Here is a 16,936-nt window from a genome sequence, read left to right as displayed (position 1 = left end):
CACAACTTAAACTTTTTTCTTAAGAACCGAGAATTTATCAAAATGTCAAACTACAAAGTCATATAAGGGGGAAGCTAACAGTTTCTCAATTTAATATATAATATCAGCCTTACCCTACTACTAAACTATTTTGCTAAATTCTAACAACAAGGATGAACAATGCTGATTACATATAATATTTGGACTATAAATTCCTGAAATCTGTTTGCACAGCCTTCCATAGGAATCTGATTCAAAACTTGAGCTAAGTACCATATTCAAACTGAATCATTTGTCGAGGGATTGGGATCGATACAGGGTAACACATAACACTTGTTAAAGTCGACTATCCTACAGACAAATTACATAGTCACATTAGTAACTGAGTTAACAAATTAAACATGATAACCCAGACTAAACAGGACATAGATACCACATTGAACACGATTAGCTAACTTAAACTGTACTAAACGTCATAATTAAACTAAACAGGAGATAAACCTTACCCTAAAAACATGAGAACTAAACTAGACAGGCAACAGAAACAGACGTAGCCAAACCAAGTTAAATGGATAAAAACACTAAAACACACAGAGGAACGTAGAATGCAATAAGATAGAAGAGAATGGAGGATTGCTGACCTGTTTTGTGTACAGTGAAATGGGGCGTCGAGGGCCTCGAATCTAGGCTCGAACTCGAATGAACTCGAACCCGATTAAAGTAACTAAAGTTTCAATCTGAGAAGTGAAAATAGAGTAATACGTTATGTTCTTTTTTGGAGTGAGGCTATCTTTTGATGATAATTTTTTCAGCGAAGATGAACAAAAAAGACGCAAAGGCATTTATTTTTTCAAGCACAAAGGGTCGCAGCTCTCCAAAAACAACCCCTTCCCACGAACTGCAAATGCTCACATATATAGTAGGGTTTTTGATCTTTTGAGCGGGATTTTCGAAATCAAAAATTGAGTCAACTAATCCGAACGTTGGAGGGGTTTTGGACGAGCTTGTAGCCCATCCACGTGATTTGGTCAGATTTCCTCAAAATGATCGATTTTCTCTGGTCTTTGAGGATTTGCTGTGTTTGAAACGAAAAAATGGAAGGTCCTTTCTCTGTCAACGACAGAGCAAAGTAGATATAGGGACGTTTTGTATGGAAATGGGGAGGCAAAGTCTGTATAAGGTTAAAAGGGGACTGGGGTTTTAGCTAAAATGGAGGAAGGAAGAGAGAGAGGTGAAGAAGGGGAGTGTATGCAATGCGGCTATTGGTTTTGTTTCATTAGGTTTAGATGAGCAAAATGAGTGGGCCGGGTCGGGTGAGAATGGTGATGGGCTGGATCGGGTAGAGAAGCTAATGGGCTGGCCGGGTAGTGAAGCTAATGGGCTGGCCGGGTAGAGTAAGTCATTAGGACGTGGGCTGGGTCCGAATTTACACAAATGGGCTGATTATTTGGGTCATTAATTTGGTTGAAATTCCTCCTCCATATAAATTTCATTGGGCTTTTAACTTAATAACTAATACAATATATATTATGATAATTAATGATTAATATGTAGAAAATAAAAGACTTGATAAAGTATAATTAATTTAACGAGCACAAAATCTGAAAATAAAATGATGACGAGCCATTAAAAATTGTGATAAAGTAATGCTCGTAATGTTGATAGTGAAAATAATGAAAATGAAAGTAAAGATATTAATAGAAGTAAAATAATAAAATAGTAGTGAAAATAAAATATTTAGATTATTAATAAATTCAGAAACCCAAGGAAATAAATTGGAATAAAGGAGGGGCAAAATTGGGTGTCAACAGGCGGGTAATGGGCTGATGAATTAAAATGGGCTGGGTAGTGAGTTTGGTATTAAAATGTGGGTTAATCACAATGGGCTGGTCCGAAAGTGATTATAAATTGATTGTGGTGGATGGGCTAAAATATATATTTTCTTCTTGTGCTATTTTGGGCTTCTAAATTTGCATAAAAGATCTATTTTAAATAACTATATATTAACGTGTGCTAAAATGTTATCTAATATAAAAATATGTAATTATAGTGCTCAGATAAAAAATAAAATTATACGACGTCGTAGTAGCCGTGCGATAATATTTTTAAAGCTTCAATCAGTGAATAACACTACTATTTAATTGCGTGAAAATAAATGCGATGCGTGTGCATAAGATAGTAAAATGCTTAAATGATTATAACGCGAGTTATAATAATACCGGTAATAATAATAATAACAAAAATAACAATGATAATGATAATAATAAATAATATTAATATTATTAATAATAATAATAATAACGATAATAATAATAATAATAACAATAATAACAATAATAATAATAATAATGATAATGATAATAGTGGTAGCAGTAATGGTAATAAATAAAAATAATAACAGCTGGTGGCTACAATAGGATAATGAAACGCTGATATTAATAAAAGCTAATAATTATAGTAAAATATAAATAATTATTTCTTAAGTTGCCAAAAATATTAGAAGCGTAAATAGATATTTTGGAGGAAGGCGGGACAAAACTGGGTGTCAACACTTCCCTAAAAGAAAATAATCAATAAGCTTTATCAAATTATAATTAAAACATTACTCCTTCATGAATAAAAATAAAATTACTTTCAAATAGAAAAATAATAAATTATGATAATTTTGAGACACATGACAAAAACGTGAAGACTAATGGCAAGTGAAGATGTAAAATTCGGCTATATATTTTTAAAAGAAATGTTAAGTGATGTTCACCTTCGCAGTGTTCTCAAATAGTAAATATGCAATACTACGATTAGTTATATGAATTATTCCCAATCGTCTTATTTCTATAGATGAAGCAAACTATTAAGCATCATTCATTTAATAAAGAATTATGAGGGTCAATTATGTTAATTGGGGAATTTGACACATAATTTGTGTAAGAACTCTTAGGCGAGCCCCGAGCGTTGGGCGTTAGGCGTGTTTAGGGTATACAGTCGGGGCGCTTAAGGCGTAAGCCCCACACGTAAGCCTCGAGGAGTTTTGCCTGTGGCGAGTCCCGAAACAAGCCCCGAGGCGAGTACCGAAACTGCCTTTTAAAACACTGCTAATGACTAGCTCCTTTTTTTCAATTTTGCTTCCTTTATTACGATAAAAAAGAGTATAGATTTAACCCGCAAGGGTGGTTCAGTTGGTTGAGCATGGTGTTGGGCTAAACAGCCCAAAGAAACTCTTAACATGATGTGATATTACCCGTTTTGGGCCAAGCCCGCACGATTTTTCCCAAAAGGCCTAATACCATTAAAAGTATCCAATACCTTATAAGTAGCTCTTTTTTCTTTTCAGCTACCAATGTGATACTTTGTTCGCACACCTAACAATGGCCTCCTCGAACTAAGTTCCACGTGACTTATTACCATAATTTACGGGTCAGAGATTCAACATGTTTGTGTGCCACCTACCACAAATCGTCGGAGTATTTACAGTCACTGAAGCCCAAAGGCTGTGTATACGCCTTCAAAGCTATGAGTAAAACTCATAATCCGGCCCATAGACGGGCAAATGCACTAATTCGGGCTCCATGCCACACTCGACAATCTTACCAAACCGTTGACTCTGATACCAGTTGTTTGCTAAAACGCCCTAAAGACACTCTTAACATAGTGTGATATTGTTAGCTTTGGGCCAAGCCCGCATGATTTTTTGCAAAAGGCCTCACACCATTAAGAGTATTCAATACCTTATAAGTAGCTCTTATTTTCTTTTCAGCTATCAATATGGTACTTTGTTCGCACACCCAACAATCTCCCCTTCGAACTAAGTTCCACATGGCTCATTACCATAATTCACGGATCAAAGATTCAACATGTCTGTGTGATACCCACATTGTCAGAGTTTTTATGGTCAACAAGCCCAAAGGCTGTGTCTGCATCTTCAAAACTATAGGTAAAGGTCGTAAACCGGCCCATAGAAGGGCAAAGGCACTAAGCCGGGCCCCACGCCACACTCTGCCATCTTCATACTCGTTCCACCAAATCATTGGCTCTGATACCAGTTGTTGGGCTAAACGGCCCAAAGATACTCTTAATATGATGTGATATTGTTCGCTTTGGGCCAAGCCTGCATGGTTTTCCCCCAAAAGGCCTCACACCTCATAAGTAACTCTTTTTTCTTTTCAGCTACTAATGTGGTACTTTGTTCACGGTGCAACACATGGGGCTTTCATAATGGAGGTCTCAGGATCGAAACCCCCTGCCTTACGAAAGAAGGGGATTTGCCTTCTGGTTCGAGCTCGTCGCACATGGCTTGCCTAGTGCGGATTAGCTTTGCGGACTATTGCACAAGAGCGAGATTTACACTGTGCGCAACCAAAGGGTAGCGAGCTGCGGGTTCCCTCGTCATCAAAACAAAAAATAGTATAGTATTTTCATAGATTTAAACAAAAAAAAAAAAAAAAAACATGTCATACACGTGGAATATACCAATCAAATACTATAACAAAAAGAAAAGTATAGTATAATTCATACATTTAAACAAAAATAACATATGCCGAACACGTGGAATTTAAAAACACAAAACAAAAATAAAAAGAGCAAGGAATCAAGCATGAATTCTCTCCTATGATAATGTCCTAAGAAAAATATTTTTATTAACACAAAAGCATATCTAGACGGGAGAGATATTGTAACATGACGACGGAAGAGTGGGCGCCATTGAATAAGCATAAGGACCCAATTCTTACCTGTCAAAAGTCGTCGTCTTTACATTTATAGGGTCCCAATTCCCAACCACCTTATAAACCCACGCCCATCCCCCCATACTTCTCTAAACTCTCATCAATTCATGAATTACCACTGAATTGCATTTCTCTTGCAAATTCATTCAGCAAAAAAATGAACATGAACTGAACTGATGATAATACATGGGTAAAGCCAGTAGATGGTTACGTTCGCTTTTGGGTGGTTCCAAGAAATCAAAGTTGGGTCTCGGGAAATCCTCAACTGGAAGTGGAAGAAGCATTGTCGGAGCTGAGATTGCTTATGAAGACCCACCGGTGGACCCATATGCGGAAGCAGTGGACGCAAACAAGCATGCGATAGCGGTTGCGGCAGCTACTGCTGCGGTTGCTGAGGCGGCGTTGGCGGCAGCTCAGGCAGCGGCGGAGGTTGTTAGGCTGACAAGTGGTAATAGGTCGGGGAAGGGCTATGGTAGGAGTGGTAGCGTTGAGCGACTCCGTGAATGGGCTGCGGTTAAAATTCAGTCTGAATTTCGAGCTTACCTGGTTAGTGCTATTTTCTTGTATATTCACCAGCAATTTCCTAATATTTAGTAGGCCAAATTAAATATTTTTCACTTTATTTGAAATTTTTAAAATTTGAGTGAAAGATAGAGTTATGTTTGGTTATACTTTTTGAGCAAATTATTTGAATGTATTGAAATAATTTTAGAAATTTCCAAGGTCAAACACTATTTTTAAATAAAGTGAAAAAAAATTATGAAAAAAAATGAATAATTTTTATGATCAAATGGGTCCTTACTCTTTCTTAGGAATTGAGTAGTACTCTCTCTGTCTCAATTTATGTGGTACTTTTTTATTTTCGAGAGTCATTTTGAAGTTAAATTGAATTAGATTAACTTGATATTTTAATAATAAAATTTATATATTTAAAAATTACATGAAAAATACTATAAATTACAACTTTTCTCATATCAATTTGATGAAAAATACATCTTAAAATAATGGTCAAAATTTATATAATTTGAAGTTCGAAAAGCGAAAAGTGTTATATAAATTGAGATAGATCCCGGGACTAATTTATCTCATCTATTGAGATTATTTTATACCATCTTTTAGATGGTATAAAATAATCCCAATATAAGTGGGATAAGAAGGTATAAACTGGGATATCACAGCACTAATTTTTGTACCATGTTTGATACAAGGTTTAAATTTATCTCAGGATAAATTTATACTTTCTACCAAACATGATACAAAAATTAGTGTTGAATATCCCAGCTTATAGCTTCTACCAAACGCACCCCTGGATTTAGGAATGGACCGAGACAAGTGACAAGTTGCGTAGTGACTTCGCAATCGTAACGAAATAATACCTTGGGTTTCAAATTTATCCACTCGTTCATATCTGTCTGGTCACTGTCACTGTCCCTGTTTTTTGAATCCTCCATTAATCAATGTTTCACCTTGTGTCCTCCTGTAGCATCAATTTTTTTATTTTTTTTTGGTGCTAAATTCTTTTGGGTTTTCAGAAAAAGTATAAAAAAAGATTGATTTTTTTGGGCAGTATCTTGTATCTACACAGAAATGCTGTTGATTTCAAGGTTTAAAAAGAAGTTTTAATTTTTAAGACAACCTCAACAAACTCATTTTCCTACCTACCTGGATTCAAATCAATAAATAAAATGGGGTACGGACATAACACACCGAACGTGTTAAGAGTGTAATATATATATATATATATATATGAAATGTGTTCACTTGCCGAATTAGACAACCTTGCTAGTTGCTAGAAATGGCCTTATTTTAAACTAGTTCATATCGTAATGTTGAAGGATATTTCAGAATTGATTTAATTATGAAAATATGCGATGGCAGGTTCGACTCATTGAATAAGGTAGTAATTGCTGTAGAGAATACCGTGATTAATGCGTTTGAATTTTCGTTGACTCCAATCATCTCATGTATAGAACTACCAAATATAGGACCTTTTGTTTTCAACCATTTAGTTTTTCAATTTTCAGATCCATCTTTCAAGCTGTTTTTTCTCTACCGAGTTGGTTCTTCGAGTGTCTTGCTGAATTTAATAGTGGACTAGCTGAAGTGACTTGTCTTCCATCAGTGTCTTTCTCTACTACAATAATAATATCTTTTGTCTTCATATGTATGAGGTGATTAAGTGGTGTCAAGATTGAGGAAAAGGACTTCCCAACCACCCTATTTCCCTCTTGTTAACTTAATAGACAACTCATTGGTGCCCATGGAAATATTATTAGAGCCCGTTTGGCTTAGCTTGTAAGTTGCTGATTTTCAGCTTTTTTGAGTGTTTGACTGGCTAGCTTATAAGCCATTTTATATTTAAAATAAGCTCAAAAAATTAAGTTGGCCCGTTTGGCTTAGCTTAAAAAAACGATTTTTTTAAGCCCATCCAAACAGGCTCTTAATCATCAATGGTGATGAATATAATGACGAGTCTTAATTCTTGTTTCTGGAGAAATTTCTTGAATTGAGCTAAGTAGAGACAAATCGACAATTTTAGATTAATGGGGGTGCAGTGTACCACATCACTACTATACTTTGATAGGTGCAGGTTTAATATAAATATACATTTTTCCAAAAAAATTCAGTTGTATATGTAGAGTCCAATAGGAGGACAATGAGTCCACCTTCGGCTGCTGCCGACATTATAGATCCGCCACTGGTGCTAAATACTGCTAAGATGAATTGACATTTAATGTTGTGTTGGGCATGTTGTAGGCTAAAAGAGCACTGAGGGCACTGAAGGGACTAGTGAAGCTGCAAGCACTAGTCAGAGGTCGTATAGTGAGGAAACAAAGTGCAGATATGCTCCGACGTATGCAAGCCATGGCTCGAATCCAGGCTCGAGCTTCTGCAAACCGGAATGTAACTTCAGATCCTTCTCATTCCAGCATAAGAGCTTCACGATTTGAGCATCCTGTAAGTATTAGTATAATTTAGAGATGAGCCATGGAGAGCCTTGTCTAAACATACTCATAGTCTTGACCTCATGATCTCAGTAAAAGCTAGACTCTTTTGAATGTTCTTTTGTCAACAAACTAATCTTGTTAATCTACTTCAACTGGTAAGATCTTGAAGTTTGCATGATTGCATGCAAGAATGTTCTTAGATTAATACTTTACCTCAATTAACCTGTTCAGAGAAACTATTGGCACTGATTTGTTTTGAGCTTGTAATATGATTGGATAGTATGGTAATCATTTTCTCTTCTACCACAAATCATTTGCAGGGCATTGCAACTCCGAGGAAAAATGATCCACAACAGTATTCATTCAACTGTAAATATCATGGGCCAAACCTGAAGGTACCACTCACCAATAATTCTGATTTATATTTATTTTCTTTTCCCAAGCTTCACACATGATTGGGCCTTGGAAGCATATATTCTCAGAGATGTCGGCTGCTCCTAGAAGCAAAAGGGACCTTATATTATCCTATATACTAACCTTTCACACAGATTTGCTATGAGTATATTCTAAGTGTGCAATTCCAACAACCAGAGAAGTGATTGCCTTTTCTTGTAACTGAACTAAACACAACATTATAACTCATTTCAGTTAGATGTCTGCCAATTTCAATTATGCATGCATTAATGCATCTTGAATTTTTTCCATATTAAATGCAGAAATCTGGTTCCAAATTGAAACCGCATGAGAGCTTTGGTCAGGATAGATCACATTTGGCTTCACAATGGATACATAACTGGATGGAGGAATGTGCAAAAAATGGCTACGGTGATAGTTCCCTCCAAAAAGGCGGTGGCGATCATGATGAGAGCACTGACAAGATACTTGAGATAGACACATGGAAACCTCGTTTAAAGCCCAAACCAAGTGAGAAAAACTCTCACAATTCACAGTATTTTCCATCTTGGAATGACAATTCTCAGGGAACAAGAACTGTCAGCCCGTTATCGAAACATTTGGCAAACCATATGAAACCAAATCCTAGTATATCTTCAGGGGAAGTGTCATCTTTAAGGTCACTGGCATTTTGTCAAGAAACTGATCAGCCAGCTGTTTGGACTGTTGAGAACAGCCCTGGCGTGTACTCCACATTGTCCAGACCAAGGAGTAGCAGTAGGAGAGGCCCTTCTCCTTCGAGGAGCGAGTGCTCAAGAAGCCTGTTTGGGGACTACCTAGGTCACCCCAACTATATGTCTAATACAGAATCATACATTGCGAAACTTAGGTCCCATAGCGCACCCAGGCAAAGAGGGCAGTTTGAGAAAATTGGTTCGAGAAAGTATGTTGATGGACTTGTGGATGCAGATACAAATTCAGAGAAGAGTTGGAGATCGCTTGGTAACTTTAGGAACAAAGCAAAACCAGGATCAGGTCACCGTTCTAGCTCTCCCTTTGGCCCGAGACAATAGAGAGATGCTTGACAATGGGAAAACAATTTAGCCATGCTGTACAAATTCTAGTGGTATAAATCAACCTTGGTCTCAATGTGACCAAAGGTAAGTACTTGCCAAGTTGATGACAAGACTTGTGTTTGTAGAGGGAAAATAATAGGTCGCAGTTATCTTGTTTGATGGTCGTCTTGGATTGTCTTCTGTTGAGTTATTAAATTTTGCTTGTAACAATGTTAAGTTATTAATTGTTGCCTGTGACAATGTTTGATAAATGTACTACCATTTTTACCATCACTAGAGAGTTGAGGACGACTTGTAAAATGTCAGATGTACACTATTAGTGTGACCGGAGGAGCCTTTTTTTTTTTTTTTTTTTTTTTTTGATAAAGTGAACTGATGAAATTTCATTAAATTGCATCCTGAGGATGCCAATAATTACAGCAGCTAAGCAAAGAAAGGCAGTTCATGTACAATGAACCTGTGATTACTACTAGTACTGCCAACAAAAAAGACTCATTAGACATCTAGATTCAAGTGCTTTTAAAGGAGAATTGACACCCTCAAAACAGTGACAGGAATAACTATGAAGGGACCAAAAGAATATTGAAGTTGGTGAGACACTTTTGGCAAAAGAATAACATTGTTATGATTTGAGAATATGCATTTTACTGGAAACTGTTGTTTTTGAGCTGATATCCATTTGTGATTCGTTGATCTTATGTTTTATTATCAACTCTTAACAAATATTCAGACCATAAAAAAGAGCTGGCAATTGATGATCACAGAAGTTGAAGAGAGATTATTCTTTTTTTTTTCCTTTAGGTTTGTATTTACCATTCGGTCTTTTTTCTCCTACAATTTGTGCAATACAGAAAAAAGAATGTAGGCAAATGATTCAATATTTTTGTGTAGTCAATTTCGCTCGCATGAACTATGCATTCATGGACAACATACATTTTATGTCTAGGCTACAGCAGTTCTTTACTTTAAGCTGTAAAATTGAAGATCCAAAACTGAAATGACAAAAGAAAAGGGCCAATCATATATTTCCAGAAAGTTTTCTTCCCACATACTTTGGGTCCCATGAGACTGCTCAAAGCCTCAATGGAAGAGGAAAATGCCGAAAATAATATTCGTCCCGTGCTTAGGATTGCACCTCCTTTTGAGCCAAACAGCCCCCACATGAAACTGATCCCAAGATATACATGCATCTGCACTTTTTAATTGTCTCTAATGTTTCCTGTGGATTTACCAAAGACTAACGTACTAACTAACAAAATTGAAAGAAGGGAATAGGGAAAAAGTTAAACTAGTGCGTTGTCCCTTTTTACTTTCTCTGTACTTAAGAGACTGGACAAATTTCTATTCTAAAGTAAGTTGCAGTAACTTTTGTCATTTTACCTTCTTTTGTTTTTCAGTTTCAAGTAAGATTTTCTCCTTTTTTATTTTGAATATTTTTAAATTTCGGTGGAATTTCTTCCTATCATGCAATGCAAATTCTGCTGTGAGTCAAGATGGAGCAATCTAAGTCTTATTCACATCATACTAGTCATAAAAGGAAGTGAAGTATGGTCTTTGTTTAGTTTCCATTTGGACAGCCATCTTTAAAACAAAATAAAAACTTTTCTAGTGAGGTTGCTCATCTTGATTAGAGTGAAGGTAAGTGTTCCTTCTTCAGCATCAGTTTTTAGAGACCAATTTGTCATGAGACGCTGCAAAAAGAAAAGAAAAAAGATTGATCAGACGTTGTAATGAAACTATATATTACCGCCAATGAGTGTGGACTTAGGAGGTGTCAAATGGGCGGGTTGAGCTGAAATTAGCCCAATAAAAATGAGTTGAGATAATAAATGGGTTGGACTAACATTGGCCCAAAAGTTATTTGAGTTGAATTGGATTGAGCTGAAATGGACTAAAAATGGGCTGGGTCATGACCCGCCCAACTTGACCCAGTTTTTTTTGAAGATTTTTTTTGGAAAATATTTTCTAGAAATACATTTTTCGCGAAAAATATTTTCCTGAAAATTATTTTTCTGGATTTTTCGTGGAAAATATTTTAAGAAAACAATTTTCGTGGTAAATATTTTTTGAGAAAAACATTTTTCTTGAAAAATATTTCCCTTCATATTGCACACACCACAAACTTATAAGATACATGATACAAGAAAAGTGTATATATTAAACAAATAAACTAAATCTCAAGCAGTAAACCCAAATTTAAGAAAATCTTAAAAATGAGCTAGTATTGGGCTAAGTTAGAGATCACTTTAAAATGAGTTATGTTGGGTTGGGCTGAAATCAGCCCAATATAAAATTATCTTGAGCCCAACCCATAAAAGTTTGGGCGGGTTGGTCGGGTCATCACCTTTTGGGCCAAATTTGACATCCATAAGTGTGGTGAATGGTTGGATTCTCTTGACCCTTAACCAGATTTCTCGGTTTCGAGCCTGGGAATAGAAAACTTCCTGGTACTAAAAGATTTAACCCCCGTAGTAGTTCTAACTGGCGCGAATCCAGAGATTAGAATATCGGATGGTTAAACCAAAAAGGAAAGAAAAGAAACTAGAAAGTAGTAGGCGATGAGAAACTTATGGTTGTCTTACTATTCACAATCAGTGGTAGGGTCAATGGTGAAACCAAGAGAAACACCACAGAAACCAGGCAGAGTGGCAATGGCGGTAGCATTTGGGTTGTAAGTAGTAATAAGATCCATCATGCATCTGCAGACAGACTGTCGAGTCTCGATGCCAGTGGAGCTAGCTACGTTGCTTAGGCTCGTCATAGCAACACAGCATGGTTCACCTGGAATTGGGTCTGGTGTGCCATAGTTCACAAAGCTGGCGCATGCTGATACCAGTGCTGTCACTGTGCTACATTCTTCATCAGCTCCAGCTTCGTGAATTGTTAAGGTGATCCCCAAAACCATCATTATCCAAAATACAGATTTCATCTCCAGCAGTTCTATTAATATGATAAAATCTCTTCTACTGGTTTCAAAATAAATATTAGGATGATCAGTGTATATGTATGCGACCAATTCATTCAGGTTGCATGACTAAGTTGTCAGGTCTGCCATGCATCCAACACTGGACTCTCAGGGGTTTCATATGCACGTTAACATTTAATCCTGGGCCTTACTAATTCTTCTGTCTTTATTCTGGTCCATTTCCTTCTTTTCATCTCAGCAGTTAAAAGTATAAAAATAAAAAACACAAAAGAAGGCAAATCTCAAAAGCAATCTAATTTATCCAAGGCAAAGCTATCAACAAGAATTATCTACTGCGAATCATCTGATTTGTAGGGGGGAAACCGTAAATGATACAGTTCTATAAGACACGAACTAAATCTAGACACGAACTAAATCTAGATATCTAGTGGTAAAAACAAAAGAAGAAAATATGCTAAAAGAAACTAATGATTTAACGACTGCTTTACTGGCCAAAGTGGAAAATTCTTCAAGCCGAACTGAAGCATCTCTAGTTTCCATCACACTTCCATCTAGATGTGGGAACACAGCTGAGATAGTGACACCAATGGCAGTGATCATATCCATTAACCCCTCGGAACAGCATCACCAGTCCGACTGTAAACCTGAAATTTTAAGCACAAACGGATAATCTGGTCAGGGGGGCATTGCTATTTTGTTTCTCATGAAAAAGGAAAAATGACAAAGAAGAGTCTTAGACTAACCATGCTACTAACAGAACCAGAGAAATCAGTCCCAGTATGTATTGGTGAGCCTTGTATTTGGAATTCACACGAACACCAGCTGGACGATTCTGACGTTCCATCCACACCCAAGTTGAGGGCGTGGAAGCAGAACAAAGCCAAGGAGAAATCCAGTCAAGAATCCACCAATGTGAGCAAAATTATCCACATGAGGCAAGACTCCAACTGCCAGGTTAATGGCAACTATCACCAAAAGCGTCAAGAGTGCACAAACCTATGGGAAATATAAAAATGGCGATAAGTAGACATAGTGCTATCAACACTATCTCAAATCTTTCTTTCAATTGAAAATGGAAAATTTATTTAAGAAATTGAACACTGTAACAATTGTTTTGGAAACCATTGAGTGGGATTACCCACCTTGTTGGTGTAAATTGACCAGTTCGTGATAAGCTCTGAAAGCATAGCTCCAAGTAGGCCAAAGAGTGCCCCTGAAGCACCAACAGAGATACTCCTCTGGATAAACAAGGAAGAAAGTATGCTCCCACCAACGCCAGATAATAAGTATATAATTCCAATGCGCGCTGCAAAACAAAAGAGTTGAATTTCAAGAATTTGCAAGTGAAATAATACATTCTAAAAACAAAATAAAAGGGAAACTCCAAAACTGAGAAGCATAACGTATAACATACCAAAGCCACATTGCTGTTCAAGGCGTATGCCAATAATAACAAGACTCAACATATTTGCGATCAGATGAACAACACCAGCATGTAACCAGATACACGTGATAAGCCTCCATCCTTGATGTTGATGGACCACTTTATTCCATTCAAGACCACCCAGCCTCTGTAACCTTCAGAAATAACAAAATGCATAACTTTACCAAGGCATTTCTCCATCCTAATATAAGCAATTTATATTTTGGGTAGAAGTACTTATAAACTTTGTATATTTGATATTTCATAACCAAAAGAGCAAAAAAGAATCACTTCTGAATGCACCAACTCAAGAAACCAACACTAACATAGGTGTGGAAAGTAATAAAACCTTAAATAGCTAGACAAAATTGATGCCTTGTCAAAGTTTTCCCAATTGAATAGGGGAGAAGTCTTTGCATGCACCAAATTGAGACATACAAATAACAGGTCCATACAGGAGTAGGACAGGCATTCAAAGACGAGGAAGGAGACTTTCAACTTTCAAGTAGTAACTCCCACCAAGAGGCACACAAATTGGAGTAGGGGCTCCACAATAAATCTCTTCAAGATTTGTGTAAGACTAGAAGTGCCTACCCTCAGTACCAATTATAATTTTCACTGGTGAAGATATTCGGAAGGAACTGCAGTTCGCAAGATGTCAATGCTAGGTGCAATAAAACCATAGGGATAGGTTGACAGTCAAGCATAACGATTAAACTACGATGATGAATATCGAATCCTATATGTTTAATGCTGACTTGTTTGGGATAAAGGTATAGCTGACTTATATAATTGTGAAATCTTTGAGCTCAATGTTATAAAAAGTAGATATAACTAATCGAAGCAATCAAACAAACAAAAGTTGAAAAGAAAAAACTGAATTTCCCAGTACATGAAGATGGGAATTATTCATATGGGCCATGTAGAGGAAACTAGCAGGGTGTAATACTCCTGTAGTAGCGGTCCTTATATATCGTATTAACAATAGAAGTATGGTCGAAACGCATGTGACATGCCCCATGTTAAACAGAAGGAATCTGCTCACTAGTCACATCAAATAGCAAAGAAAAATAAATTTTACATGCCTAATAAGAAGCCAGAAAAATACAGCACAGCAGTTACTTCAACCAGGTAATAGGAAGCATAAAAAAAAACTGCACAAATATTCAAGAAATAATCCAAATTGAAGGTTATATTTCTTAAACTACGCTATTCATTGTTTAACTTCATGAATCTATAGGGTTGAAAACACAAAAAACAGTAACTGAAAAGAAAATCCTACAAGCAGACCAAATACAGCTAGAAACAATAACTAACTGTATCTCCTATAGTATAAACAAGTTAAAATTTTCATTCAATTAACCTTAAAGACTCAACCTTTATTAACCAAGAAAAGCCTCAAATCATCACAAAACACATAAATACTGACAAATTACAACATGGGGTATTAAAAAAAAAGTTGTGCTTACGTTGAAGAAGAAGGACCAAAGAGAGGATTTTCTCTCAAAGGCTGAAAAGAAAACCTTCCAAGAAACCTAGCAACACAACTCCCGCCCGAATCATCATGCTTAGGACAATTGTTGAAATACATAACAACAACAAACATAACAACGTTAACCACCACAAACAAAGGGATTAACCAAGAAATCCATGTTGTGTCTCTGTCTTGAACAACAGCATAATTGTTTGCCCTGTCTTTTTCTCCTCCCCTACTTTCAATATCTGTTCCTCCTCTCATTGCAACTCTTGTCTTTTTCTTGTTCCTTTTTTTTTTTTTTTTTTTTAACTATGTTTTGCGTTTAATTTTGATGGAGTTATAAGTAACGGGGTTTAATGGGGGGAACGAACGTGGGTTATGTTGTGTAGAGAGAGAAACAGGGGAGTTGTTATTTTTGTTTCTGCGCTGATGATGATCGTGGGATAATGGGAATATGACTTGTCTTTAAGTGCGTTTCAGTTTTGTGGTGTTGTTAAGCAAATTAATAATGGGTGGACCATGAGGCAATTTGTAATTGGATAGGAAGAGAACGAAACTTCATGAAGATTTCCGAAACCGGTTGCCTTTGGGCTACCTTTGCTATTATTAGAATATTATTTATTAGTCTCAATTTATTTGACATTTTTTATTTTTTGAAGATCAAATTTTTTTAATTTTGATGTGTGTTTGAACACAGAATATTTAAAATTTTCGAAGTACCATAATTCTATAAGTCACGATAATTAAAAATTTAAAATATTTAAAAGACATATGAAAAAATTACGGTCAAAGAACAATTAGTTTGAATCTCACAAAGTAAAAAGTGTCAAATAAATTGGGACGAAAGGATTATTATTCACAGGTTATAGGTTTGCAATTTTATGAATAGAAAAATTATTTTGTAAACAACTGTAGTTATCTTTAAGGGAAAAGGTACTATATATTATATGAGCCGTTATCAAACTTGAGAGGGACAATTGGTGAAGAAATTCAGGGAACAGAGTAACAAATTGGGAGGTGCATGGCGTTATTGTTTATCGGGACATTGGTCACGGAACTAACTCAAATCAATAGTCCAAGCTTATAAAAACAATTTATTTTAAAATGAAAAAAATATTTTTGGCTAAAAACAGTTTCTGTTTGGTCAATTAATTTAAAAAGTATTTTTGAGCAGCAATTAGTGTTTGACCAAGCTTTTAAAAAGTGATCTAAGTATATTTTTCTCAAAAGTGCTTTTGGGCAAAAGCTATTTTTTTTAGCTTCTGAAAAACTGCTTCTGTTACTCCCCAGAAACATTTATTTTCTCCCAAAAGCTTGGCCAAACACCTCACTTTTTTTAAAATAAGCACTTATTGAAAAAATAAGTATTTTTGGGGGAAAAATAAGCTTGGCCAAACAGCTACAATTTATATTGGCAGCCGAGTTACGATGTGTTTTTTTTTTTTTTTTTTTTAATTTTAATCATAGCAAAAGAATGTTTACTTGAAATCAAAATTTGTAAGTTAAAATTAAGAATAATTTCAAAGATCTCTCTTCAGCTTTAGCCTTGTAGCATTCTCTATAGTTTTAGATAGTAAAAACAAAGTGGCCTATGTTTTGGCAAAGGAAGCTCCTAAGCGGTCTAAGCGTTTTGTTATCCCTCCCCCTTTTGTTAGGGATGCTTTAGACTATGCTGCTGCTGCTGGTAAGAATGCTCATTTTTTGATAAAGGGGATATTTTACTCATTAATACAATTAAAGAGTCATTACATAGAGAGACTAGCCTACGCAATATAGTACTTATTCTATATCTTTCTAATACAAAAATAACAAATGCGGGGAGATTGGGATACATGATCAAGCTTCCAAAAATTTATAGCTCACATTCTCTTTTTGCTAACTGATCCGCAATTCCGTTAGCTTCACTATAGATGTGCTTTGATCGATATCTTTTTGCTTTAAGCAATAGGTACCTGCAAGGCTGCAACCATCAAGTAAATTTTGGTTGGAACAA

The 16,936-nt window shown here is 36.0% G+C and overlaps 2 protein-coding genes and 1 pseudogene across 2 annotated transcripts; 1 reads left to right on the top strand and 2 right to left on the bottom strand.

The window, feature by feature from the left end:
* Positions 1-4,631: 4,631 nt before the first annotated feature.
* Positions 4,632-9,442, top strand: LOC132631835 (protein IQ-DOMAIN 23). Its single transcript, XM_060347533.1, has 4 exons — positions 4,632-5,246; positions 7,458-7,658; positions 7,969-8,043; positions 8,365-9,442. The coding sequence occupies exons 1-4, from the start codon at positions 4,887-4,889 to the stop codon at positions 9,112-9,114; spliced, it is 1,386 nt and encodes a 461-aa protein (XP_060203516.1). The 5' UTR covers positions 4,632-4,886; the 3' UTR covers positions 9,115-9,442.
* Positions 9,443-9,962: 520 nt separating this feature from the next.
* Positions 9,963-12,209, bottom strand: LOC132631837 (putative non-specific lipid-transfer protein 14). The gene is made up of 2 exons (XM_060347534.1): positions 11,700-12,209; positions 9,963-10,808 (listed from the first exon to the last, which is right to left on the bottom strand). Exons 1-2 carry the CDS (start codon positions 12,044-12,046, stop codon positions 10,799-10,801), a joined length of 357 nt encoding a protein of 118 aa, XP_060203517.1. The 5' UTR covers positions 12,047-12,209; the 3' UTR covers positions 9,963-10,798.
* Positions 12,210-12,322: 113 nt separating this feature from the next.
* Positions 12,323-15,437, bottom strand: LOC132631836 (RHOMBOID-like protein 2; annotated as a pseudogene).
* Between the last annotated feature and the right edge of the window lie 1,499 nt (positions 15,438-16,936).

This window comes from Lycium barbarum, chromosome 3 (assembly GCF_019175385.1).
Source record: "Lycium barbarum isolate Lr01 chromosome 3, ASM1917538v2, whole genome shotgun sequence".
Lineage (NCBI taxonomy): Eukaryota > Viridiplantae > Streptophyta > Magnoliopsida > Solanales > Solanaceae > Lycium > Lycium barbarum.
The sequence above is the reverse complement of the archived record's forward strand: the minus strand, read 5'-3'. Positions and strand labels throughout refer to the sequence as shown.